The 27,758-nt window shown below is 41.2% G+C and overlaps 1 protein-coding gene across 1 annotated transcript in view; it reads left to right on the top strand.

Moving 5' to 3' along the window:
- The window catches only part of LOC306769512 (FHF complex subunit HOOK-interacting protein 1A-like), a 32,584-nt gene extending 7,044 nt beyond the window's left edge, over positions 1-25,540 (top strand). Inside the window, exons 4-18 of the mRNA XM_079258141.1 lie at positions 737-929; positions 1,005-1,226; positions 2,886-3,048; positions 4,379-4,490; positions 13,177-13,278; positions 13,564-13,620; positions 13,712-13,798; positions 15,019-15,186; positions 15,280-15,359; positions 18,341-18,513; positions 18,591-18,702; positions 21,806-23,262; positions 24,305-24,483; positions 24,559-24,679; positions 24,947-25,540. Coding sequence (XP_079114267.1) covers positions 737-929; positions 1,005-1,226; positions 2,886-3,048; positions 4,379-4,490; positions 13,177-13,278; positions 13,564-13,620; positions 13,712-13,798; positions 15,019-15,186; positions 15,280-15,359; positions 18,341-18,513; positions 18,591-18,702; positions 21,806-23,262; positions 24,305-24,483; positions 24,559-24,679; positions 24,947-25,179 — 3,459 coding nt within the window. The 3' untranslated portion in view covers positions 25,180-25,540. The remainder of the gene's footprint in view (positions 1-736; positions 930-1,004; positions 1,227-2,885; positions 3,049-4,378; positions 4,491-13,176; positions 13,279-13,563; positions 13,621-13,711; positions 13,799-15,018; positions 15,187-15,279; positions 15,360-18,340; positions 18,514-18,590; positions 18,703-21,805; positions 23,263-24,304; positions 24,484-24,558; positions 24,680-24,946) is intronic.
- Positions 25,541-27,758: the final 2,218 nt, after the last annotated feature.

The raw sequence follows: 27,758 nt of genomic DNA, 5'->3' as shown, positions 1-27,758 counted from the left end.
AAAAACACATAAAAAAACACTTTTTAAGAAGTCTGGTGTGTGTGTGTGTATGTGTGTGTGTGTGTGTGTGTGGTCCTTGTATAAAGAAGTTGAGGTTAAAGGTTAACACAAGTCCAGACAGTACAGTGCATTCCCCTCTTCCTCTCTTTTTGCCCTGCATCCATTCATCCATGGTTCTCTCCTCCCAGTCATCGTTTCTCTAAACCACTTTTAGCTTCTTATGTCGGATTTATTCTGTTTGTTACTCCTGAAGAGCAAAAACTGAGTTAGAAAATAAACTTATTTCAGGTTTGGAGTTTAGTATGCACTACTTGCTCTTATTGAGTCAGTTTAAGAGCTCTCACACGTAAACCTGTTTCATAACCAGAATTAACTGGGTCCATTTCAGTCCAGTCTAGTCTCATACGTCAGGTCAGGTTGGTCGGGTCAGGTCGGGTCATTTGAATTCAATAGAACACAATTTAACTGAATTCAATCCAGTCCAGTCCAGTCCAGTAACTGGGTCTTGGTTGGCAAAAGTTTGAGGACCAAAAGGATCCTGATCCCGCCTGAAGCATCATGTACAGAGTAGTTGTACTAATAATACTCGTGTTAAAGTATCTCCTGGTAGAGAAACCAGCAGATCAGATCCAACTACATCCTTCATCTCCAGAAGTGTTTTGTGTTTTCTGTCTTGGAGAAGTCAGTTAAAATATTTTTAAAAGTACACATTAGGATGTTGTCCCGGTCTGCGCAGGTTGTGAAGATCTTGGAGAAACATGAGCCAAGTCGCAGCAGCACCGGAGCGTTGAGTTTCCTTTCTGGTCACCATAGCAACAGCAGCTCCGGAGCATTGCGCCTTGGTTTGATCCCGGCCGACGAGGCCAGCGCTGTCCAGAACTATGTGGAACACATGCTCTTCCTGCTGATGGAGGAAGAGGCGGGGCAAGGCGAGTAAATCAAACATCCCTTATCCTGCCGCTACGTTGTTACTGGTCTGACGTTAACAACAGTCCTGATAACAGGAGGAGCAATGGGTCCCATCCTGGAGTTTGTGGTTCTGGAGGGCATCATGGAGAGGCTGTTTCTGTGGAGCCTGAGGAGACAGTTCACAGAGGACATGAAGCTGGAGCAGCTCAGGATGTACCAGATGCTTTTATCTCAGGCCAAACAGCCTCTACTGCACCATAAACCGGTTCTGCGGCCGCTCATGATGCTGCTCGCCTCCTGCGCTGGAGCTGCAACCGGTGAGTCAGTGGTGAAGCTGTTGAAGAGAGATGTTAAAACTAATTTTTAACTTCATTAGTCAGCTGGATGGGTTTTCTGGAGCCAACAGCAGGACAGGTGTGGAGACATTTAAGCTTTTTAGTTTCTGGGTTCCTTAAGTGTCCCAGTTACAGTTTCTGTCAGGGGAAAGAAAATAATAATAATAACTTGATGTTGAGGTTTTGTTCCGTAAATGACAGTAGAATCAGCCCAAATGTCTCTAAACATGGAAACTGATATGTTGTGTTGTGTTGGGTCTTACTGGGTGAAACACCAACCATGCCTTGTCATGTACATGCCATGTATAGTTTTCGCCCTGCGATGGACTGGCGAGCTGTCCAGGGTGTACCCTGCCTTTCGCCCAAAGACTGCTGGGATAGGCTCCAGCTTCCCCGCGACCCTTCATTGGATTAAGCGGTTTGGAGAATGAATGAATGTATAGTTTTCCAGATATTTTTGTTGGTTTGGCACAACTTGTTACAAAAATATTGGTATCGGTTGATATCTGTATCGGAAAAGTTGGATAAAAATTGGTATATCGGATATGGATAAAACCTGCCTAGTTATATGTGTTGATGATGATATCTAATATAGTACCATTTAACACGATTGGTAGAGTTGGGTTTCAGCAAGCAATAAAGTCTGGAGAAGCTTGTTGCTGCTGATGAGAGTAATTGGGAACTGGTCAATAACATGGCTGGATATAAAGAGAGGAAGAGTCTCAGAAGCAAAGATGAGAAAAGGTTGTTGATGAAAAGAACCTGGAAAACTGATAATAAACCAATCAGATCATTTCAGAAGCCTGTAGCGCACACCTCATTGGGGTTTATTGACCTGGCAACTTGCACATCTGGAAAGGCACCGTCAGCGCTTTTTCAGCAAGACGACACTAAACCACTTCTGTAACAACAAAAAAGGATTGTACGCACTAGTAAACATGGACCTGTCCCAACTTCTTCAGATGTAATGCTGCCATCTAAACCAAGATGTGATTGACATTTTGGAAGTTTTCTGGATTCTGTTGAGCATAAACTGGACAAACTAGTCAGCAAAGCTAGTTTATGTCCTCGGCAGAAGTCTGGATCCTGTCAGAGCTGTGGTGGAGCAGAAGATGTGACACCCTGGCAGGACAGAGGAACAGCTGCAGTAAGAGACTGATCTCTCTTTAATGCAGGACTGAGAGGTTCAGAAGGTCCTTCTATCTATCTATCCTTCATTCCAGCCGTTTAATATTACACTGTTTAATATTAATCTTTCATTTAATCCATTTATCATTATTTATTTTTAAAGGGACTGAACACCCTGAATTTCCCCTCTAAGTAAAGTATCTATCTATCTATCTATCTATCTATCTATCTATCTATCTATCTATCTATCTATCTATCTATCTATCTATCTATCTATCTATCTATCTATCTATCTAACAGCTCATAAGATTTACAGAGAAGGTGGTGCAGAGGTTACCTTGCATGTGTTGAACAGTACAGGCTTCCGGATTTGGTTTTGCTGTCTAAGGACATTATAAGAATTGGCTTAAATAGTTGATTAAATAGTGGTATTACCTGCTGAAGGTGTGGCCTGTATGATGTTTAATCAGTTACTCTGACCTAAGGGGTTAATCACTAGTGTAATTCCTGCAGACAGCGGCGGTGTGGTTGAGGCGGAGCTGGTCCTGCTGCTGAACCAGCTCTGTGTGGCCCTGGTCAAAGATCCATCAGTACTGGAACTGTTCTTCCACACCAGTGAGGACCAAGGAGCCGCCAACTTCCTGCTGTTCTCCCTGCTCATACCATATACACACAGGTCAGAACACACCCACATCCATGCCCGGCAATGTTGGAATACACAGTATGGTAAATAAAGTACAATATACCCAGCCAGCATGTCCATGTGGGGTCCATAAGGGTTCAAATTGGGCTTCAAATAAGGGTCCCTCATGGGTTAGTACCATAGACTGTATGCAAAGAGATGGACGGAGCCTCTGTGACGTCACCTATAGGTTTCTGAAGAGCTGAATTGAAGCTCGGTGGGCGGTTCCTACCATCGCCATGTTGGCATCACCATGTTGGCATCGTCATGCGAGTCGTCTCGCCCGGAAAATACAAATATGGACATAGAGGTGGAGCTGAGAGGGGAGCTGTGAGTGTCATGGCGGATGATTGACATCAAGAGAACTCCGAGCTTTCTGTAGCTAAGAGCTAACGGAGCTAACCCCGAGATAACGGGAGCTAACCAGCTAACAGAGGTAAGCGGGCTAAAGCTAAGTCACGTTGTTAACCGGCTAAAAACCGCGGTTGTTCTACGTTCTTCTGAGTTGAAGCCGGAGATCGGTTACCTGTCAATCAAAAGGACATGCCCCTAAATATGTCGAACTTCGAGATTAAATTACTTTTAAATGGGCGAGTTAGAAAAAAATTCACTCCCCCCACAGTTGTCATGAAGGTAAACCTGACCAATTAACTGAAAATGGATTTTTGAACCAGGCTGTAAACATGTTTATTTCTGCTGTGAAGTTGGTCTTTTTAACATGGCAGCCAGCCCCTAGAGGATGAAGGAGGAACTGCAGTTTTATGCACTTCCGCATAGGCTTCACTTTTTACCGCTGGAGGTTGCCGCTTGGTTAGTACGTGTGGTTCCCCATGTGAGGCTCATATTTCCGAAAAATATATGGGTCATGTTTAAATCTGCCCTTTTTATGCTCTTGCTCACTAAGCCCATGAGGCTCATTCTGCTATATGGACCCATGCAACCAAAACCATATGGAAACTGCAAAACTTGCCCAGTTCAAGACCTTATGGGCCCCACATGGACATGCTGGCTGAGTATATGAGTAAAGATCCCTTATTACTGTTACAATGCACAAAAATAACAGTAGTTATAATCATGTGTGATTATTTCTCTGGCAATAATTGTACCAAGACAACCTGTTATCCTGACATTCCTGTCATACACACACAGTTATGCACACAGTAAAGTATAGAAAAGGATTGAATTGAATGCAAATTTGCATAAATACAGCATACACTGGTTTAATTATATGGATTATTTATACACATTCAGAGTAGACCGATACAAGACACATTTACAACGCAGTGCACAGTACATAAAACTCGTATTTTCTGTTATCATCTAGGCAGGGTTTGGTGGGCCAACAGGCCCGTGATGCTTTGCTGCTCATCATGTCCCTGTCAGCCTCCGAACCTCGAGTTTCTCAGCATATCTCAGAGAACACCTACTTCTGTCCTGTAAGTAAACCTTCACTACTAGGAAAGCGAAACCACTGCAGGTCTTTTGGCAAGTAACGTGAATCTTTTACGAGCAAACCTTGATGGTTTATTCCGAGGCAGCTGAGCAGACAGAACCGCCTCAGACTGCCTGCTTTCATGGTCATTTTAAGTCTGCTGGAATGTCGGTAAGCCCTGGAATTGTCAAGCATTCGCTCAAGATTAGCTTGACCCAGTAGGTGTTAATCATAATCTTTCTTTCATTTCTCCTGGTTGCATGTTTACAGTAACAACAGTCACAGCGCAATGTTGATGTTTAACACTGAACAAAGTGTAAAGCCACTTCATACTGATGTTGACAGGTTACTTTTCCTCATAACTTGTATCATCCAAACTTGATAAATCCATCTTTTTTAATTTTTTTTTATTAATAAATAGGGTCAAACTGGTTGGATCAGAGCATCAGGGTCTGGTCTCTCCATACACAGACTACATGGTTCAGGCTGCTCCTGGCCTGCCAGAGAACTTTAAGTTTAATTTCTTTTGTTCTTTTGTATTTAAGTTTAGAATAGAACAGAAGTACTACATTAATCCCAGATCGTGAAATTTAGTTGTTGCAGCCTCAATTTACAACACAAGTGTTTATAACATAAACAAACAGAACAGTATAAAATTAAAAATATCCACAAAACAGTACAAGAGGCGGTAAATAACATTGTACAATGTAAGAGTAGAAGCCTGGACTGTGCTATTGTCATATATATTAAGATATGTAAACAGTCGTGATGTTATCTAGGACACAAGGAAGAAGCATTGAACAGTGTTATTGAGGTGGTTTACATATAAAAAGTTTTGTAATGAATGAACACACAGATAAAACCAGTTATTTTTCATCTCTAGGAAACTGCTGTACTGTACAGCTGCTTTTAGTGATGTAGCAGAAGACTGAAACAAGGGATGAGCTGAAGTGACAAACAACAACAACATCCTTATTAAAGAGATTTTTATGAATGAAGTGGCTGCTTAAATGAATGGAATCAGTACTTTATTTATAAGCCACTGTTCATGAGCTCTATTCCCCCATTCAGTTCCCCTCTGCATTGTAATCTCATTATCACACGTTATATAATAAACTAATGAGCTCATACTGCTTTCTCATGGGACCGATTGTGTACAGAGTGACAGACAGAGAAGAGGAAAACATACAGAGAGAGCTAATGAGGAAAAACCAAGAAGTAAATTAACAGCAAATCTGAAATATTACAAAGAAAAATATTTATGTTTCAAAAAACAATTAAAAAAAAAATAATTAAAAAAAAATTAAGGAGAAAAACTAGAACTTTTAGCTGTATACACTCACTGTGTCGGCCATATTGGCTCCACCGCCACCCGATTTTACTGTTAGTGGGAGAGAAAATAAAGACGGGGGAGGGTGCATGTGAGCAGGCAAGTAAAGGCATGTGAGCATGTGCCACCTGAGTGTGTGCTTGTATGTGATTGTGTGTGTGTCAGCTTTGAGCCCATGTGACCACACACTGACCTCAATCTTTATGTAGAGAGCAGATTAGTAAATCAGCGTGAGATTGGCCCGTCCACAGAGAGGGATTAGCAAGTCTGCACATGATTGGACGGCTGCCCAATTTCTAAATGAGACTCCAGACTGCAGATGTTGACCACTGGTACATCCACAGCTGCTGCTGCTGATGATGATTACGCTAATGATTGCAAGGTCACAATTGTAAATGAGAAGTTGTTCTCAACTCATTTTACCATTTTAAATAAAGGTTAAACAAAAATAAAAAAATTAAAAATGCTGATGCAGAAGTTAATGTTGATGCAAAAGCTAATGCTGATGCTGACGCTAATCATAATGCTGACGCTAATGCTGATGTTGAAGCTAATGCTGATGCTGACGCTAATCATAATGCTGACGCTAATGCTGATGTTGAAACTAATGATGATGCTGACGCTAATGTTGATGCTGAAACTAATGCTGATGTTGAAGCTAATGCTGCAGCTAATGCTGATGCTGAAGCTAAGGCTGATGCTGAAGCTAATGCCGATGCTATTGTTGATGCTGAAGCTACTGCTAAAGCTAATGCTGATGCTGTAGCTAATGTTGATGCTGAAGCTAATGTTGATGCTGCAGCTAATGCTAATGCTGAAGCTAATGTTGATGCTGAAATTATGCTGATGCTAAAGCTAATGCTGATGCTGTAGCTAATGTTGATGCTGAAGCTAATGCTAATGCTGAAGCTAATGTTGATGCTGAAATTATGCTGATGCTGAAGCTAATGCTGATGCTGAAGCTAATGTTGATGCTGAAGCTAATGCTAATGCTGAAGCTAATGTTGATGCTGACGTGGAAGCTGATGCTGAAGCTAATGTTGATGCTGAAGCTAATGTTGATGCTAAAGCTAATGCTGATGCTGTAGCTAATGTTGATGCTGAAGCTAATGCTAATGCTGAAGCTAATGTTGATGCTGACGTGGAAGCTGATGCTGAAGCTAATGTTGATGCTGAAGCTAATGTTGATGCTAAAGCTAATGCTGATGCTGTAGCTAATGTTGATGCTGAAGCTAATGTTGATGCTGCAGCTAATGCTGATGCTGAAGCTAATGTTGATGCCGCTGAAGTTTCTCATCGTGATGATGATGATGATGATGATACTTTCTCTTGCTTTATTGTATTATTTTCCTTCATGTCTTCCTGTTAGTCCACATGAAAACAAATATCTTTAAATGCCTTTTCTGTCAGTTGTTGCTGTTTTTCCTTCTTCCTTTTGTGATACTTTTTTAAAACCATATAAAACTTAACATAACAGATAAGCACATATAGAATTAATTTGTTAATAAACTCTTTATTCACCTTTTATTTCTTTATTAGCAGGCAGGAAAACAGGCAGAAACATAAAAACTTGTGCAAACATTAATGAAATTTGAAAATCTGTATTTAGCGTTTGGTCTGAAACCTTTCAGAGAAGCTTTTTGTAATTTCTTACCATTTCTGGTGCGGGAATATACTTTGCAAAGCTCTTTTTTGGATGTTGAGTTCTGCGTTCTGGTGGAGGAATCTGTCCCTCCATCAGACCTGTTGGCACAAAAGTCCAGTTCCTGCATCATGTGACACAAGATCAGAGGTTTAGGGGTGCTGAGCATCCAGAGACTGTGACATACCTCAGCCTTTTCTTTCAGTTTCTCTCATTAACAATGGCTTGTTGACAGCCGTCCCTTCCCAGAGAACCATTTCTGATGATGCTTCAGGGGGGAGTAAAGGCCAGATTCATCTCTCAGGTTCTTGTCAGATCACTGCTGGATTTATTCTTCCTTGTCCAAAGAAATAAGAAAATTGTTTCTGTGACAGAGACATTTCTACTCATGAAGCATTCTTTGCTAAGCTGATATGTTTACACAAAACATTGGTACATTTTTGATGCTTGAAAGATCCATAGACAATACAAAGAAAAAAACAAGCATTTCCTTGAAAAGGATGAAGAACTGGACTGAAAGTGAATGAAAAACCATAATCTGAAGGAAATTTTAAAATGACAAGAAAGTCTGACTGCTTCAAGCCAAAACATGCAGAGGAAAGCCTTCAAGACTTTTCTACAGTACAGAAATCTGTTGCACATGACTATGGTCACTGTAGCGGGTCATTAGCAGATTAATTTCATGCCTGGACACAATGGCTTCAAGAGGGGTTTGTTTACACACTGCAAGCAGGATGGAGGGAGTGAAACTGTCCACGGAACTGTGAGAGCAGTAAAACGTTGCAGGTTTTGTAGAAGTAGAGAAAAGTTGGCAGATTTGTCTTGTTTTTCCAGCCAGCTAGAGGATGGTCACAACATCACTGTAACTCAGACATTATTTCTATGACTTGTTCAGTTCACCCCGTCAAGCCAGAAAGTTGTGTATTTGGTTGGTCAGTGTAGAGGCTATTCCGCATAGCCTCTACATCAGTCAGTCAGTCTGTCTGTCTGTTGGCAACTTAACTCTCAAAGTTATGGGCAGACTTTGATTATATTTTCAGATAATGGCAGAAATAGAATAAGGGACAAGTAATTAGTTGTGTTTGTTTATTTTTGGGATGGAGGTTGGGAGGCTGATCTGGATCAGAGTCTGGTTCCGGGAGTTTCTTTTAAAGAATTCTTTACTGTGGGGAGATGTGGATCATTTTGCTTTCCCTAAAGCCGCTGAGAGGTGTTGGGTCCTGTAATGTTGGTGACGCGCTTCGTCCTTCTAAAGACATGCTGGATCCAGTTGCGTTTAAGATGGTTTATTTTTCATAGGATCGGCGTTGTTTTAGATATACAGAGAACATGCTGTGATGACTTGACAGAAAATAAACCGGAATAATATTGAAGAAACACACAAAAGGCTAAAGCAAGATACAAAGGAATGAAGCGAAAAGCGGTCAACAAAAATCACGGCTACCCAGCTGCCTCTCCCAAAAACCCATCTAGTCCAGGTGATTTTCTCGTTTTCATTAGACATATAGCCTTTTTCACCTCTTCCACAGTAATGGGACTATCTAAACCTTCCTGCTGGTCCGTAGTCAGTTTTGGCAGGTTAAATTTTGAAAAAAAATCATCACACTTCTGTTTGTCAAATATTACCTCAGATTCATAAAGTTTCTTGTAAAATTCTAAAAATACTTTATTTATGTCACCAGTGCTGGTCTTGAGTTCACCTGTCTCATCTTTAATAGCAGGGATTGTATAGCTCGCCTCTTTTTTTTAAGCTGTCTTGCTAATAGCCGTCCTGCTTTTTCTCCACTCTCGTAAAAATTGCTATTAAGTCTAAATAGAGCATATGCAACTTTTTTATTGTATATTTCATTAATCTGCAATTTTAAGTCACAAATATGTTTCAATGTAACATCTGAATATTGTAATGATAGCTTCCTCTCCAGTTCCATTAGTTCACTTTCCAATGCTAAAATCATTTTTGACTGTTCTCTTTTTTGATTACTGGCATAAGCAATAATCTTACCCCTAATGTAAGCTTTTGATGCCTCCCAAAATGTGGCAATCCTTTCTACTGAACCCATGTTAAATTCAAAAAAGTTATCCAACTCGTCTTCCAATAACTTAAAAAAATTAGGGCTTTGAAGCAAAGACACATTGAGTCTCCATCTACCCTTTTTGACAAGGCCTGGCTCCAAAACTACACCAAGGTGCACAGGGGCATGATCAGTTAAGGCTATAGGTCCTATCGTGCAATCAGAAATATTCTCAACCATATTTTTACTTATTAAAAAATAATCGATTCTAGAGTGTGATTTGTGCTTATGTGAATAAAATGTATATTCTCTATCCCTTGGGTTGACAGTCCTGTCATGTCAACTAATCCAAGGTCTTTCATCATTAATTTAATAGCCATTCTATCTTTCGGTTTGTTTCTGGAGAAAGCGGTTTTATCTATTGCTGCATCTAAAACTTGGTTAAAATCACCGGCAATTATTGTGTTATCACCTGATATGTCTCCCATTATTTTGTTTATTTTATGGAAAAAAATTGCGTCATCGATATTGGGAGCATAAATATTACATAAATTAATTTTGACTCCATTAATTTTAGCTTCCAAACATATCACTCGGCCTTCAGAATCCTTTTGTTCTTTGATAAAGGAAAAATTTACTTTTTTGTGTACTAAGATAGCCACACCATGCTTCTTACTTGTTTATGAGCTGTAAAACACCTGCCCAACCCAATCTCGTCTCAATTTGAGCGCCTCTGAATCTGACAAATGTGTTTCTTGTATGAGAGCTATTTGTGTCCGCTGTGATTTTAAATAAGCTAAACATTTTTTAAGCTTAATAGGATTCTGAAGACCATTTACATTCCAGGACGTCACCTTTATACAATTAGCCAATATAAATTACATAATATAATAATAGACCTTGCTGCCCATGCAAAAAGTGAATTGTGCCAAAATTTCGGTGCCAGAAAAAACAACAAACAGAAATAACAACTGACATATACAAACAAAAGAAAAGAACCAGTAACTTTGAACATCCCCAAAAATCTCTTTCTAGAGAGAAACCTCCCATAAACACGGCCCATGTGACACACGAGTGGTCGCTCTCAGAGATCTCCTATATCCCTCCATCCCAAACATAACGTAACTCTTCTTTGGTAGCTTTTACCAAGTAATCATAAAATAAAAAATTGGCCCACGGCCACAAAAAGCCATTAATAAAATATAACCATGAAATAAAAACAGCTCGAAAGAGTAGTGTACATATATCACTTACATCTGTATCAAACATTCACATATTCAAAGGAGAGATATAATAAATTGAACACTTTTGATGCTATTGTTCCTCCTGTGAGTAAACAAATAAACGCAAAAAAAAAAGATAAAATAAAAGACTACTCACTGTAGACTGTCTGATATGTCCACGTCCAAAATCTCAATGCGAGCAACAAAACTGTGAAGTTTAAGAGTAATTTTGTAATTGCCAGAAAGCCAACTGCTACTACTGCTCCGCTGCCGTGTCCTCCGTTGTTTCCTCTTCATCGTTGTTGTTTAAAAAGGACATGGCTTGGCGATGATCGGTAAACTTCATTCGTTTACCTCTCCATGTGAAGCGTAGCTCGGCTGGATATGCCAGTGTAAAACGCACATCCAACGCATGTAACTTCTGCCGAGCCTCGGTGAACTTCTTCCTCTTTTCCGCTGTTTCCCTGGTCATATCAGGAAAAAATGAAAGCTTACATCCCTTCCAGATGATGTTCTCCTTCCTCTTATACTTCTCCCTCGCGGCTGCCAGGACTCGCTCCCGTTCCAGGTAGCTTAAAAACCTCACGATGATAGGCCTCGGAGCCTTGTGGTCCTCCGGCATCGGTACTGGGGTACGGTGCACGCGCTGTAGCTGCACTGGGTCAGGCTCAACACCAAGCACCTCGGCGATTATGTTGCGCACACATTCCCCCACTTTTCCATCTTCCATCTTCTCTTTTACTCCAATCAAACGTAGATTTTGACGCCTGTCTCTGTTAGCCGCGTCTTTGATAGCCTGGTGAAGTTCCACGCATCTTTTAGTGCTTTTATCTGCAGAGTGGCGGAGCTCTCTGTTGTCATCTTCCAGCTCGGAAATGCGGCGCTCTGCCTCGTTCAGCCGCAATAGGACCCCATCCATATCGCTGCGCAGCTCTGTATTAGCCCTTTTCACTTCACATACATCTGTTTGCAGGGTGGTCAGAAGCTGCCCAACTCTTGCCATTTCTTCCATAGCTTTCTGCAGAGATTGTTGCATTTCACTTAGCACACCGTAGTCCATGGTTTGGCTAGCAGGCCTAAGGTTAGCCGTATCGTTGCTAACTCCCGTACCTTGCTTAGCTGCTGCCCTAGTCTCCATTATTCGCTTCAAAACAGCTGCTGCACCAACCAAAAATGTTTATGGTCGCTTACTATTGACCGTTTGGTACCAAAGAAACGAATTAAAATAGCAAATTCGAGGGCTTTGATCGGAGCTCTTTTTCAAGCGTCCATCTTCCTCGGTGAACCCACGTGACTCCGATTATTCACACATTTTATAAAAACATTCAGCAAAAAAGAGAAAACAGAAGTATCCTCACCTATAAGTGGGGTTTGGGTTATTTATTCCATTTACTGTCTCTTTCATGTCATAATTATCACCACTGTTGTCAGTAAAATACTCTGGATGTGCTGTTGTCTTTGTCCCACTCCCTCTTAGTTGATTTAATATTCCCCAGATACCTTTTATGTCATTCTTAGTTTCATGGATATTTTTCTGTAATACAATTTCTTACTAGTTCTTATTACATCAATTAACTTCTTTTATATATTTTATATTTCTTTTCAGCTTCTACAGTTCTTAATCTAATGAATTTTCTATAAAGATCATTTTTCTTTTCACAGGCATTTTATAGTCCTTTGGTCATCCATGGACAATATTTGTATCTATAGCTTTTATTAATGGTTTTAAATGGGCGATTCTTACGTTACACGTTCCAGCTCTGACTGGTGCTGTTTGTAAAGTCATGCTGTAAGATGAGTTATTTTCTCATGTTTGTGATGCTTCTTGGCTAACTGCTTGAGCCATAAGAGTAACTCTGGTCTTCATCTCACTTTTCCTCAAACATCAAACTGCTCCATTAATGAACCTTCCAGTCCACTATGTGTAAAATAAACAAATAAACACCACATCCTCCAGGCAACCAGTCTGGATGTTAATCTCTGTCCTCATGCTTTCCTGATCCACTTGTAAATTTAATTTCCATAAAAGCCGGAGTGTATTCACGTGTTGGGTACCACAGGTGTCATATGAGGAGAAATACGAACAGAAACAGCTTCTTATAAGCTGCCGGACCACCACGGTATCTTCAGTTTAACTTCCTACAAAAGAGAAAACACAATTCAACACAATGATGTTTCCTTGTTTGGTGTTTTGAATGTGTTGGTGAGATATTTATGGCTGAGACCTCGTAGACAGACCGGATCTTATGTTTACTTTTATCTGTTTCTCTGCCTGATTTACAAAGTCAGAGAGAAACTAAATATTCCCATCAGCATGTCTGAATCTCCGGATTCTTCACTGTTGGGGTCTCAAGTTGATGTTTAATGGGTCACTGGTGTGTAAATGAAAACCTGCAAACATATAGACTCACCTGAGTGTGTGTGTGTGTGTGTGTGTGTGTGTGTGTGTGTGTGTGTGTGTGTGTGTGTGTGTGTGTGAACAGGTGCTGGCCACAGGTCTGTCTGGACTGTACTCGTCTCTTCCAGCCAGACTGCAGGTTTACAGTGAAGACTGGCACTGTCTGGACCCGGCTGACTGGCAGCAGGTAACCATGACAACGGGAACACTGACATTCCAGGGTTCAGTGTGTTGGCGTGAAAACTGACAATCAAGTTTATTTTTTATTCATTTTTAAAGATTACATGTTTTACCTAGTTTAAAATCAGCCCATTCAACAGAAATCCTTGAACGTGTGTGTGTGTGTGTGTGTGTGTGTGTGTGTGTGTGTGTGTGTGTGTTTGAATGAACTGAAGTGATGTCTGAAAGAGGAAATATCTGATCGACCATGAACAATGATGTTATGCCAGTTAAACAGAGTTTGGGTCAACAGGTTCCAGCGCTCGTCCACTTCCTGCACTCACTGGACTTCTGTAGTGCTGTTACCAAGGTAACGTGCGGCTCCAAACAAACTGTGATGATACAGCTTTTTAAAAAAGTGCTTTATTTTCAGTCCTTCTGTCTGTCTGTCTGTCTGACAGGTGGCTCATCCCTCCATCCGCTCCCAGTTGCTGAATTACATCTACAACGGCTTCCTCGTTCCCGTACTCGCTCCGGCGCTGCACAAGGTATCCCACCTGAGCAGCAGAACACAAACCCAAACAGCAAAAACAAGATTTGTCCAAACACTCCAAAACACCCAGCTGGATACACACCAGATAGCTGTGCTACAGCGCACCTTCACTCAGAGGAAACAGGCACGACTGCAGGGTCTCTAGCTGCGTTTCCATGACAATTTGTCGCAAAATAAAAGCGATATTTGTAAGTTTTGACAAACAACTGCGGTTTGTAGGTGTTTCCATTGAACATTGTTTAGAGCATAAGCCTCAAGTCTCGTAAAGTCTCGTTATTCTTTCGAGGTTTTACGAAACTTTTGGTTGTTACTAAGTAGCCGCGTAGCGTTATTTTGCTGTTTTCTACTACTGCGAGAATTTGCTACAGCTTTTTGAAGCTTTTTTCCATCGTTTTCTTCTCTAAAACTCTGAAATTTGCTGTTTGTTCCACACCGCACCATCTTTACCGGAATAAACTGGTCACGTCACGTCCGGAGACACAAAAATGTAAAAAAAAGTGTTTCCATTTCACTTTTGTGATATATTTCTAGATGGAAACATCTAAAAAAAAAAACATCTCATGAGAGTGTAAAAACTTTTTAGTGATATTTGATACTTTTTGGAATGTATCTGTTTCCATTAGTGATTTATTTTTTATTGCGATATTCAGTTTTTGCGCAATTCTAGGTTAAATGGAAAGACACCAAATGAGTGTCATTAAAGAGGAAAACCTTCTACATCTCCTCTGCACAAAACATTCAGATCTACTGACATTTTATTCATAAGAACAGCAGGTTGAATGAATGTAAAAAATCAGGATGGTAAAACAACATTGTCAGAAAATTGTTGCTTGTATAAATTACAAAGTTGTCATTATGAATGTGTTTGATACTAAGTGTAATAAGTGTATTTAGCTCTTAAATGCATAAAAACATACACATCACCTCAAATCAGACCATAAAAAGTCATTTCTTTTCTAATCACAAACATTTCTCCTGCTTTCTTTCCCCTCAGTGTCGATATCGGACCGGTATCGCTGATACTGGCTTGAATTTGATTTGTTATCAGATCAGGGAGAAAATCAGTGTTTGATCCATTCAGGCCGACAGACGATATCTACCTAATACTAGACGATACTACTGCTTGATCACACACCTAATGAGTTATGTGTGTGTGTGTGTGTTTGTGTGTGTGTGTGTGTGTGTGTGTGTGTGTGTGTGTGTGTGTGTGTGAAGCTGACGGTGGAGGAGGTGATGACCACCACGGCGTACCTGGATCTCTTCCTGCGCTCCGTCTCTGAGCCCGCCCTCCTGCAGACCTTCCTGTCCTTCATCCTTCTCCACAAACACGACAACGTTCACATCCTGGACACTCTGGTCAGCAGGGTCAACACACCTTTCCAGGTATGACACACACACACAGTCGTAGCAGCACCCGCAGCTGATCCACCCTCTGCAGCTCACGACCCCCTCCCCCCCCCCCTTCCTGTCCTTCAGCTGGGCACGGTGTCGCTGGCTCTGTTCAGGACTCTGATTGGTCTGTTCTGTGAAGACGTGATGCTGCAGCTGGTGTTCAGGTGGGTCTAACAGCCTCACAGACCACATCAGTTATTTGGTGGGATTACAGGACGTTACTAAAACCCAAACTGAATGTTTTGTTTGGGTTTTAGGAACATAGATTTCAGTAATCTAGTAGTGAAAATACAACAATTAGAACAAGCTATGGAGGCATCAGGTGGTTAAACTGGTTGAGTTTCCAAACTTACTGCATATAATCCCCCTTTCTGCTCTCGTCTCCTTCCTTCCTCTCTGGTAGGGGAATAAAAGCCAGCAGCTCCTGAAAGAAAACATAATCTTCCAAAAAGAAACTTGTTTTGTTTCATTGTTCTCAGTTCAAACTCCAGAGCGGCGCTTGTCTCAAGATGCAAACTCAACACTTAATCTTCTTCCCTGGAACCATTTCCTTCCGTAAAAACTGAAGCCAACGATTTGGGAACACGCGAAACAATACAAAGCAACCTCCAAGTGGTTTATTAAAGCTGTTTCTCAGCTTACTGCCTCTCCTCGTGCACAACCTAATGGATGTTTCTCCCTCAGAGATCACAGAAGGCAGTACTGAGCTGCAAGATGTTGGACTCACTTATCATCCTTTTTGACTTTATGGAAAAGATTAAATGAAAGATAGATTCATTAAAAAAAGATTGAGAGGAGTTTTGATAATAAAGCTATAAAGGTTTTATTTATCAGTATCAGCAGTGGTCCCTCGAGGAATGGGTATACGCTAAATGTTTTCGTCCTTCTTCTCAACAACAAAACAGACAAAAAATAGCCCAGAAAAACTTTTTTTTTTAAAGACAACTCTATTTAGTATACCCCAAAAATCCATTGTCACATAATTCCTGCCCTTCGGCTTAAACCGATACTGGCACATAGAGCTGGTGAGAAACAGGCTCATAAACTTATATACATATATCTTCATTATGTCTATGTTCAAGTTAAAGTTACTGCAGCTGATGGTGAACTGCACCAGTGTAGCATCGCTAACCTTAGCTGAGCTGCTGGGCAACCTACCTACATGTGTGGGGACGTTTGTCATTGTAAAAGCAGCGTCACAGGGAGCTTAGAAGTTTAGAACTGGGTTTACTCTATGCTGACTGAAAAAGGAGAGTGTATACTCTGTATACCCGCGTATACCCACTGATACCCGTGTATACCCACTGATACCCGCGTATACCCGTGTATACCCACTGATACCCGCGTATACCCGCGAATACCCACTGATACCCGCGTATACCCACTGATGCCCGCATATACCCACTGATACCCGCGTATACCCACTGATACCCGCGTATACCCGCAAATACCCACTGATACCCGCGTATACCCACTGATACCCGCGTATACCCACTGATACCCACGTATACCCGCGAATACCCACTGATACCCGCGTATACCCACTGATACCCGCGTATACCCACGTATACCCGCGTATACCAGCGTATACCCGCGCATACCCGCATATACCTGCGCATACCCGCGTATACCCACTGATACCCACGTATACCAGCGTATACGCGCGCATACCCGCGTATACCTGTGTATACCCGCGTATACCCTGGACTACACCACTGAGTATCAATATTTACACATTAGCAGAGCAAATCTCCTCAAGATTAAAGGAGGCTCCACCTAAATATGATAATTTTTCTTTCATTAAACATAAATCATATTTACTGTATAAATATAACTGTTTAAACATTATTTACATTTTGTTCATAAATACCTTTTATTATCAATTCAGAAAGGCACAAAAGTGAGATATATAATTACGAAAGTGCTCATTTTCACCCTCCTGTACTTCTATTTGTTTACAAATTCTTCCACCAGTGTGACTTATATTCCTTTTTCTCAGTGACTGTAATTGTTATTGATTTAAATGTTGCAGCTGAAAGGAATTAGGTGTGTGGAAGAATTAGTTATTTATCTGTGGAAGGTTTCTAACTGAGTGATGTGAGCTGGAAGCAACGATTTCTGCTGTTAAAGTCAATCATTTATCATCTCTTTTGGCCAAGGAAACAGTGGAGCATTTGTCTCAAAAGAGATAAATAATTCTGTCCCTTAGAACTACACTCAATTATATTTATCCAGTTGTTTTGTGATTTTGATTTTAAATAAGTTAATCTTACCTTCTTTTTAAAATACAATTTCCTTTTTTTAAAAAAAAAAAAAAAAAAAGTTCACAGTTGTTTGTTTTCACCTTGATATGTTTAGACTACAGTTGTCTTTTGTTTGTTTTTTTTAAACAAACAAACTTGACAAGAAAGTAAGATTTTATACGTCAGCATACGAATGTGACATTTATCAGATGTAACTTCGGTGTAAAATTCTTGTTGAACATCTGTAGTTTCTCTGGCACACACCTACGTCCCAGCTGGGTTTCAGTGTGGTCGTTTTACAGATTTTCAAGAGGAGCTATTTCAGATAGATGAGATCGATAAGACCTTTATTTGTCCCCAGCCAGGAAATTCCAGTGCAACAGGAACAAGACAGAAGGATCAGAATTTACAGAAGTTACAAAAGAAAATCTAAACAACAAAGAAATTGTTGAGATATATGAGAAGAGTTACTTCTGTTGTACGATGATAATTTCTGCTGTTATTGTGCATTGTGTTTGACTGGAAGCAGCAAGGCTGGATTAGCCAATGGGCATTATGAGCTCAGGCCCAGGGACCCACGCCCACTTGGGGCCTATATGAGCAGTTTGGACATGAAACAAAATGTACATTAAAGCCAGATAGTTACACCACAGTGTCCAGTGTATTGCTACTGGTACCACTGGTTGAGAGATGTTAGAAATGTCATTTTACAGAGTATCATTCACAATGTTTACAATGTTGGCGTGGGGAAGGGGGCCCTGGAACACTCTGGGCCCAGGGGCCTGTGCACTTTTAATCCGGCCCTGGGAAGCAGTGCTTCTTATACAACCTTCTGCAGGACTGAAGGATCTGCGATAGCTCCTGATTGTTTTATTAATCGACCAGACTCGTTGTCTTCTCAGGTATCTGATTCCCTGCAACCACCTGAGCAGGAAGCAGCGCTGCTCCTTAAAGCAGAGGGACTGCTACTCCTCCAGCGCCGCCTCCTTCCTGCTCCTAATGCCCTCCTGGTGCCCAGTGTATCTCAACAACACAAACACACACTCAGAGCACATCCACTGGCCCGAAGGAGCAGGTCAGTACGACCAAGGCAGAGACAACGTGATGAAAGTCAATGCATGTTCTGACCTGGTTCCTGTGTGTTTGAGACAGATCTGTCTGTGTCAGACAGTGTTGGTTACTGTCGTGGTTCAGACTTCCTGACAGATGTCAACTACCTGCATTACCTCTGGGACGCCCGTCAGGATATCTCCAACTCCTACAGGTCAGTGTGTCTGAGTCTCTGTGACTTGTTTTTATGTTCAGAAGGAAAAAAATTACTCTGCATATATTATAGAAACATGACATAATGATGCACTGACTTCTTCTACTCTACTCCTCAAGTTAACAAGCTGAATTTTAAGATACACAAAATACTGTAGAAAGTAGTTAAAATCTGATTTAAAGTGACACTTAGTGGACATGTGGTGGTATTGCATTTACAACTAAATAGAAACTGGAAATGTCATGATATAAATGAAAAAAAAAATATATATATATATTTTATATATATATATATATATATATATATATATATATATATATATATATATATATATATATATATATATATATATATGTATGTATGTATAAAATATATAAGTATATGTAAATAAAACAACCCTTTTTAACTACAGAAGAAAACAGATAAGCACATTCTGTATTCAAAAAAAGCAACACAACTATTTGCTTTGTAATACAAAGACTTTGCATGTGGTGTTCAGTGCATTCGTGCATGTCACCGCAATACTTCTGGTTTGAAAGGTTAACAGTATGTCAGCAAGTGACTGTCAGGTTAATCATGTCATCTCTAGTTATCAAATCAAAGAGACCAAGCCCAGAAATGGCAACTCGTGATTTTTATTATATGACACTGTTCTTTTTTACCCACAATTTGGAGCCATCCTGCTTCCCTGAGTGGTTAGTCTGAAATGCTTTTTTTTTTCAGACACACAGACACATACTGTTTTTTTTTTGTTCAGCAAAAAAAACAAAACAAGAAAAAAACAGCTGAATAATTATGTTAAAAACAAAACAAAAAAAAAAAACATGCATTATTATGTTAGAGTTGTCTCAAGCACCAAATATAATAGACGCCACATCAGCGATAGCTGGTAGATTTAATGAAAAGATAAAAGAAGAGAAAGCTGCTGGATAGAGAGTGATTAACCAGGAACAAGCCCCACACAGAACTGTTTACATTCTGCCCATGACCACCCAAATGACCAGTTCTGCAAACCTCCTGCAGATAAAAGTGAGACCAATGCAGAAGTGCTAAAACCGCAGTTCACCCTTCAGCCACTAGGGGCTCCAAAGGAAGTCGGTCCAATAGAGTCCCATGTTAAAAAGGCTAGATTTACAGCAGAAATAAACATATTTCTAGCCAACTACAAAAAATAAACAAAAAATAAATAATTTATTAGGTCAAGTCTGCATTCATTTTATAACTACTCCTTTTCAATGTTATTTAATCTTGAAATTTTACATGATTAGGGCCGTGTCCTTTTGATTGACAGTTAATCTGATAATCAGTGGCAAGAAGCCAGAGGGTAGCACAGCCATGGCTTTTATCTGGCTAACAGCACGCCCTAGCTTGTGCTGTTTTAGTACTTCTGTTGGATGGTTAGCTCCTGTTAGCTCTGGTTTAGTTTGGTTAGCTCTTAGTTACAAGCCGCTCAGTCTGATAGGTGTCAATCATCTGCCCCCATGCTCACATTGCCTTCAGCCCCACCTCTTTGTCCATTTTTGCATTTTCCCTGAGTGACGACACGTGTGATACTGCCAAGATGGCAATGGTGGGAACCGCCCACCAAGCTTTAATTCAGCTCTTCAGAAACCTGCAGGTGATGTTATGGAGGCACCGTCCATCTTTTATTGACAGTCTGTGATTCAACCCCAGCAGCTCATACCGAACCAAATGCTCGCCAGTAAAATAAGTTTATATGCTTTATTTTATTAGACATCTTATAGTTTCTGGTTTAAGTTTTTCTCAATTCCAGTCCTCAGCCCCCTTGCCCTGCATGTTTTAGACATTATTTAACTTCCTCATCAAGTTGTTTGTAGCCTGATAATGAGCACTTTATTTTATTTATGTTTGTTAAGGTGGGTTGGCTATAAAACATGCAGGGCAGGGGGTCCTGAGGACCGGACTTGAGAAACACTGGTTTTTATTAACCCTTGCGACTTAAAACACATAGGGCTTTTTTTCTTGCATATATTTTTATATCTGTTCCATCGGAGAGTGGGCAGAGGGGGGCCTAGCATGTCCTGAGGGGACGCTTCCGGCTGGATACGTTCAGGACTCATGGGCCAGGTGGAGATCGATGTGTTTGGCGGTTCTGTCCTCTGAGGACGTGGATGATGTTTACATCTTTGGATTATTGGTGATCGGGATTCTTCTGATTGGTGCTGGCAGAGTTTTGATCCACCTCAAGACCCATGAGATTCTGGCAACAACTGGCAGGCTGCCAGATTTCTGCAATGGTATGGGCCAAGCCTGCAGTGCACAGACTCTTGCGTTGACCTTCAGCAGGATACCAGTCTGGTCCATACTGGTCATCTTGCGTTGGTATCGGAGCTGGTACGCAGAATCGATAACAACATGGAGAGGACGTCTGCTAGGATCTGTGGAAATTGACCCCCCCCCCCCCCATTCGGCTGTTTGTAGCTGCCAGCCTGAGACCTGCTATGGACTCAAGGCCGAGGGCAAATCATTTTCCTCGCCTGGAACCCAAACAACAATCATATCTGGATTCGGCTTCCCAGCGGCCTTGGGCTGTTGCAGCCCCCCCCCTGAGAATAGAAGAGATGTTCATAGACGCTTTGTCCCCCCTCCTCATCCACCCCCGGTGCCCTCCCACATGACGTACCGCCTCCCTGGACTGTGTGTGTGTCTTGTTTGAGTTTGTGCTTAAGTGTATGAGTTTTTTTTGCCCCTGTTTCTCCAGACTGCGTCATCTAGTGGTGTGGTCTGGAGTTACATGACCTTTTTTTCCGTCGACCCCCTATGATCCTAATGTGTTTCTGCTCTTATCTGTTATAAGACGGCACCAGTAAAACTGGCTGCGGGGCCTAAGCTTCAGTTTTGTGCTGTAATTCTTTTTTTGTCATTAATGTTACATGTCTGTAAGTCAAACCTTGGACGAGCTGGCTTGAACACTGAATTTCCCCTCAGGGATGAATAAAGTATCTTTGATTTGATTTGATAAAACCTTAGCTTCATCATGCATCATTCATCAGAATTAATACTCAGGTGATCCTTGTACCTTGTCTTTGAAAATAAATGGTCTCTAAAATATTTCAAACATCTATATTTGTGTTGTCTGCAGGGCTTGTCAGTTTTGGTCTGCTCCATATGATGGGGTTGACCCTCCGCCTCAAGAGTACCGATCGGACACACCGGGAGATGACATCGAGGATGAGGAGGAGCTCATTCAGCGAATCAAAAGTGATTCCATCTGTTCTTTGGGTATCACCCCTCCCCCCTCATTCCTCTCCCCGACACCGTCCTCTACAGATACTGTCTCCACAAGTAACCAGGCAGGAAGGGCCAGCTCTGCCCTGGACTTGGAGTGGGATGACATTTTTGAGGACGACGATGTCCTGCCAATGGCGTTAAACTTTCCATTAGCAAACGGTTGTGTTACCGGGGAGGCTGACTGTTGTCTGTCTGTGCCTCCGCTGCTACCTCCCCGACACATCCAGGAAATGCGACGAAATGCGACCAAGCTGGTGCGAGGCTCATATGTAGAGGAGTCGGAGTTTCAGGACGATGTGATGGTTTACGATCTTGTAGCTCAAAAAGACTCAAAGGCTGCCATTTTGGAGCGGATCAAGGCAGCGAATCGACGTTCACGTGGAAGTATCTCAAACGGACAGCTAGTGTCCACGCCGACGACGATAGCAGCGATGTTGACAACGACGGGGAGGACGGTGATAGAAACAGTAAACAACATCATGTCGACCCGCAGGAGGAGCGAAGATGCGGGGAAAGAGGAGAGGAGAAGTGAGGATTATGACAAGGCAGTAAGGAGGAGGAGTGAAGACTATGACAAGGCAGCGAGGAGGAAGAGTGAGGACTATGACAAGGCAGTAAGGAGGAAGAGTGAGGACTATGGAAAATTGTTGGGAAGAACAGAGGAGGAGGAGGAGGAGGAGGAGATAAAGATAACAGTCGGTCAAACAGAGTCACATTTCTTCACCAACGGCTTTTATACTCAGAATCACTTCATTGATGAATTTGATGATACTGACACAGATTTTGAGCCATTTACAGAAAGTTACAACATGAATGGCCTCACGGCTTGTATCAGTCCGATAAACACAACAGATCAACAACATGCACATCATGAAACACAATCTAAGCCATGTTTAGAGACAAACTCCTCATCCAACGTCCATTATGAGCCCGAGCCACATGAACTTTGCCTCACTCCAACTAATGCCAAGTCTTCAAATCTGTCCGATAGCAAAGCCACCCCCACCGCCTACAACAACAACAGCTTTCTGTCCCAATACAACGAGCTCATGCTCTCCTTAGGGGTGGAGCCAGACTGTGATGACATCACCGATGACATTGGCACATTCAGGGCGAGGGTTCAAAAGCTGAGGCAGAAACTTGAGGAGGAGGTGGAAGAGCTTCACCATGAGTCTGATTTTAGCTCTTTGTGGGAGGTCACGGAGGAGGAAGGTGATGAACAAGCCATGGAAGAGGAGGAAGAGGAGAAAGATGATGAGAAAAGGAGCATGAAGAAAAGCAGCAGGAAACATGGAGTTCCTTTTACAGGTCTGTGTTCATGTGATGGGAATTAAACACGATTCAATAAATGTTTTGCCATGTATGGTTATTTTAACTCAGACTTAGTCTTCCACAATCTCTCCAACACCATTTTGAAGACATTTTTAATGACTGGTGAACTCTCCTGACTCAGTACATTAGATATTATCTTAACATCCATTTATGCGGCAAGTGACTATTTTTGATCACTTTTTCTTTCATATTCAGCATGAAACTATTTTTTTTTTAATGTAACAACAGAATGGAGGTCTTGGTTCATACCAGAAGGACAATTTTAGGTTAAAATGTCAATATTCAAGGCATTTAATTGCGTGCCCTACAAAGGGTTAATGCTTGATATCAAAGATGGATACGCAAATGGACAGACACTTTTGTCCATCTCCTGCATTGTTTATGCACGTATTTTGGTTCGTTTTCAGGGCTTTTGCAGATCTATTGCTTGTTGCAGCTAACAGAACAATACGACCAGAAAGTGTTTAGCAGTATAGCTGACAGACTGGTGAGGAAGACGCTCAGAGATGGAATAGCAGGAGCTTTTGAAGAAAGGCTGTTTTGAATGTGTTGGAGGTGTTGGGTGCATGCAAACAACTTTGGTGCAGTGCATTACCTCCGCCCAACGGGGTCTTAAAATTACTTCACACCAGTGAATGAACTGACTTAACCATGGCGATGTGGGCACATTAAAGTACGAGGGCGGTGACCTGTGACAATGTTTGAAATGGATGTACCTATTTATATATGTAAGGGAACATGATGGACCTTTCGTTCGACTGAAACTGGCTTTCAAATAGTTATTTATTTCTCCAACTAAAATTTATACCTAATTAGATCTCTCACCTACCCACTTTTTCTTCTTTTTTTCTTAAACTGGTACCATCCTCACAAACCAGGATGTGTGTTTATGACAGGTGTTTCGAGATAATGAAATGCTTTAATTCAAAAGTGCCAATTTTTAGGGTTCAAACTAACATTTCTCTCCCCTCAATACCATATTTTTATCCACTAACTTCCTCTTTCACTGATGCATAAGGTCCATTCATCAGTGTCCTGCTGTCCCGACTGGAGAACCTTCTAGAAAACTCGATTGCAGTCAACCTGCTGGTGACTGGCATCCTGGCCCAGCTGGCATCCTACCCACAGCCTCTCCTGAGATCCTTCCTCCTGAGCACCGACATGCACAACCAGCCCAGCGTACGCACACTTTACCAGGTATATCCGAACTTACACATCTCGTCCAGTCATCTTCCTCGGTTGTGTTATTAATCTGTACACATGTGTTTGTAGGTGTTGGTGTGTGTGCATGCGCAGGTCGAACGCTACGTGGCAGAGAGACCACACTACCCTGCTCTGATCTCTGAGGCCTGGAGGTTCTTGTTGGCAAAGGACCAAGACACCAAATTTAGAGGTTAATGGCTGATCGGAAAATGATGGCAATTAGTCCTGTAGTTACAGGGAATATTATAAGTGTTATATGATAAATTATAAGGAGTGGATTTGGGGATATTAGATTTATTAATTGGAATCTTTGATCAGTGTGCCCTGAGTCCAGTTTTTATGCTAAGCTAAAGACGTGTGTCCTTAAAAATGACATTGGAAGTCAGAAGTAACACATTTTTTGTAAAGATGTCCATGGAGGGAATTTTAAACCTCAGTGTCCTGTTGTGTCCCTCAGAGTGCCTCCAGTCTCAAAGTGGGGACATCATCCTGGATCCATCGCTTCCCAACGGCTCCGTGAAGAACGCTCTGCCTCTGCCTCCTCTCAGTGTCTTGCCTCCCTGCCCTACTATTCCCCCTCAAGCCAAGAGCAAAGTGTTCGCCATTGTCCTGTTTGCAGAGTTCCTGAAGGAGCTGGCAGCCATCGCCCAGGAGCACAGCATCACTCCAGACTGGTGTCTGGAGGAATGACACCATCGCAGCCGGTTCCTCCAGATGTGATGGAAGCAGCTGGTCAGGACTCAAATTCAAACCATGTAGCACAAATCATCTCAATCATCAAGGATTAATGCAAGAGCTGTAAAATGTTTTTGATCTGTACATTTGTATGCAGACTTTATATGTTTGTGTGTGTGTGTGTGTGTGTGTGTGAGTAAACATTCCTGGCAGCACTTGAAAATGTCGCCATCTCCTTGTGTGAAAATGACTAATATTTATGAAAGGAGATTATTTTTAAGGCAGTCGATGTGAAGTTTTCTACAGATGTGTGTGGGATCTGCGCAAATCATTTTCTTTGTTTTCTTTTGCACTAAGTTGTTGTAAAATGTCTTCTACGTTTGGTTTAAATTGCAGCTACCATGTTGAAAGGAAATCTTTATGCAGAATTTAAATAAAAAATTACATTTACTTGAAAAAGACTTAAATGACTTTATATTATTTAGACTTGAAGATGATACTGTGGCCTATAGAAAGGTCACCACACAGCAGCTCTCGCTACAGTTATGTCATTTTGGTCTAATTTAATGCAGCATTTCATTTTATTGTTGTAGTGTAGGCCAAACAAGGACCCAAGTGCAGATTGGATGTGGATACTAGGACAGGTTTATTGTTCTCCTGGGCAGAATGGTAGGTGGCCAGGCAGGCAGGTTGGCGGGCAGGCAGGCAGGTTGACGGGCAGGCAGGCAAGAATCATGCACTGGTGACAGAACAGACAGTTGTGAAACAAGCAGTTTAAATTCTTAAGCAGAAATGCTGCAATGGCCGAGAGCTGTTACCACAGATGAAACAACAATCAGGCGATGACTGGTGAACTGAGCTGGCCTTTTATCTTGCTGCTGCTGATTTCCCGATGAGAACCTGGTGTGGACTTGATTGCCAGGGAAACAGGCACACCCACTGCAGCACAGGTCAGAGCAGGAACCACAACATTTATATTATAAAATTATACAGATGCAGCATATAAAAACTGAAGATTTGTGTAAAACAACTTTAAACTTCAAAGCATATTGTAATTTTGTTACTTTGATGTCACCAATAGTTTTTTAAGTGCTCTCTTTTTCCATCAAAAGTGAATCAATCATCTTGTTTTAAGCTTTTTTGCCATGTAAACACTGAAACAGTGTCAGGAGGATGTAAACCCAATTTCTTCTAACGTTCTCAACAATTTATTAATTGCACTTAAATTTATAGATTCTATCTTAAAGATAAGTTTTCACATCTGGAATTAGTCCGCAGTGGCCTCTATCAGAGTTTAAATGTGAAAATTAGTGTTTTATTTACGGCAGATAGGAGGTGGTGGGTAAGTCATGGACTGTCTACAATGGCAGCTGTTTTTAATGTTTGTATAAATTTATATCCAAACTTACGAGCTTCACGCAAGTCGGCAGAAATGTTGAGCTTTCAACACACGTGCAGTTAAATCATCAACCAATCAAACTTTATTTATAGAGCACTTTGTTGCAGGAAGACTGATCCTGATTTCATTACAACGCAACTGAAAGTGCTTCACATTAAAACCATAATAAACAAATCCTCGCCACCGAACCACTGGTGGCAAAGTTATCTAAAAAACATATTCATTTCAAAGGTAAGTTTCTCTTTCTTTTAAGACACCGCCATGTTTTAGTCCCCACCTTAGGAATAAACAAGAGCCCAGCCCCGATGGCCTGAGGACTTTTTTACTTTTACTTCTCAGAAAGAAAGAAGAGCATCAAAATAATCTATTTTACAGGCAATACAAGGATGGAAATGTGTTATCTGGAGGACAGGCTGCTGGTAGGTGTTTATCAGTTAGCTTCATGAGGAAACTGAAGCTGCCTGAAGTAAAAGCTGTAGACATCTGTTTTCTCCGGCAGTTCGATGTATGAAACAATCTCAGACAATCGCAGGGAGACTGAACCTGATTTCATTACTAATCTCAGCTGATTAAACATCTCTTAAAAGCAAATTCTTCACATTTGAATCAAGGTAAAACACATCAAAATGTAACAGAAAACGACTAATTCCAGGTGTCACAGAGGTCTGAGAGCTAAAGCTCGAAAGCATTGGGACATGCAACAAACTGGTAACATACCAGTCCTCCACTTGTGTTTGTTCCAAAACCTGACTTCCCCTCTGTCAGTTCAACATTTCAATCCCACACTCAGAGTTGCATGTTTCTATGCTCTTTGCATACATACTTTTAAGATTTGCATACATGCTTTTTAGATTTGCATACATGCTTTTTAGATTTGCATACATGCCTTTCAGATTTGCATACATGCTTCTTAGATTTGCATGAATGGTTTTCAGAAATACATATGTGCTTTTCAGATTTGCATATTTGTTTTCACATTTGCATACATGCTTTTCAGATTTGCATACATGCTTCTTAGATTTGCAATCATTCTTTTCAGATTTGCATACATGCGTTTCAGATTTGCATACATGCTTCTTAGATTTGCATGAATGGTTTTCAGAAATACAAATGTGCTTTTCAGATTTGCATATTTGTTTTAAAATTTGCATACTTGCTTATCAGATTTGCATACATGCTTTTCAGATTTGCATAA

Source organism: Telmatherina bonti, assembly GCF_933228915.1.
Source record: "Telmatherina bonti genome assembly, chromosome: 18".
NCBI lineage: Eukaryota > Metazoa > Chordata > Actinopteri > Atheriniformes > Telmatherinidae > Telmatherina > Telmatherina bonti.
The sequence above is the reverse complement of the archived record's forward strand: the minus strand, read 5'-3'. Positions and strand labels throughout refer to the sequence as shown.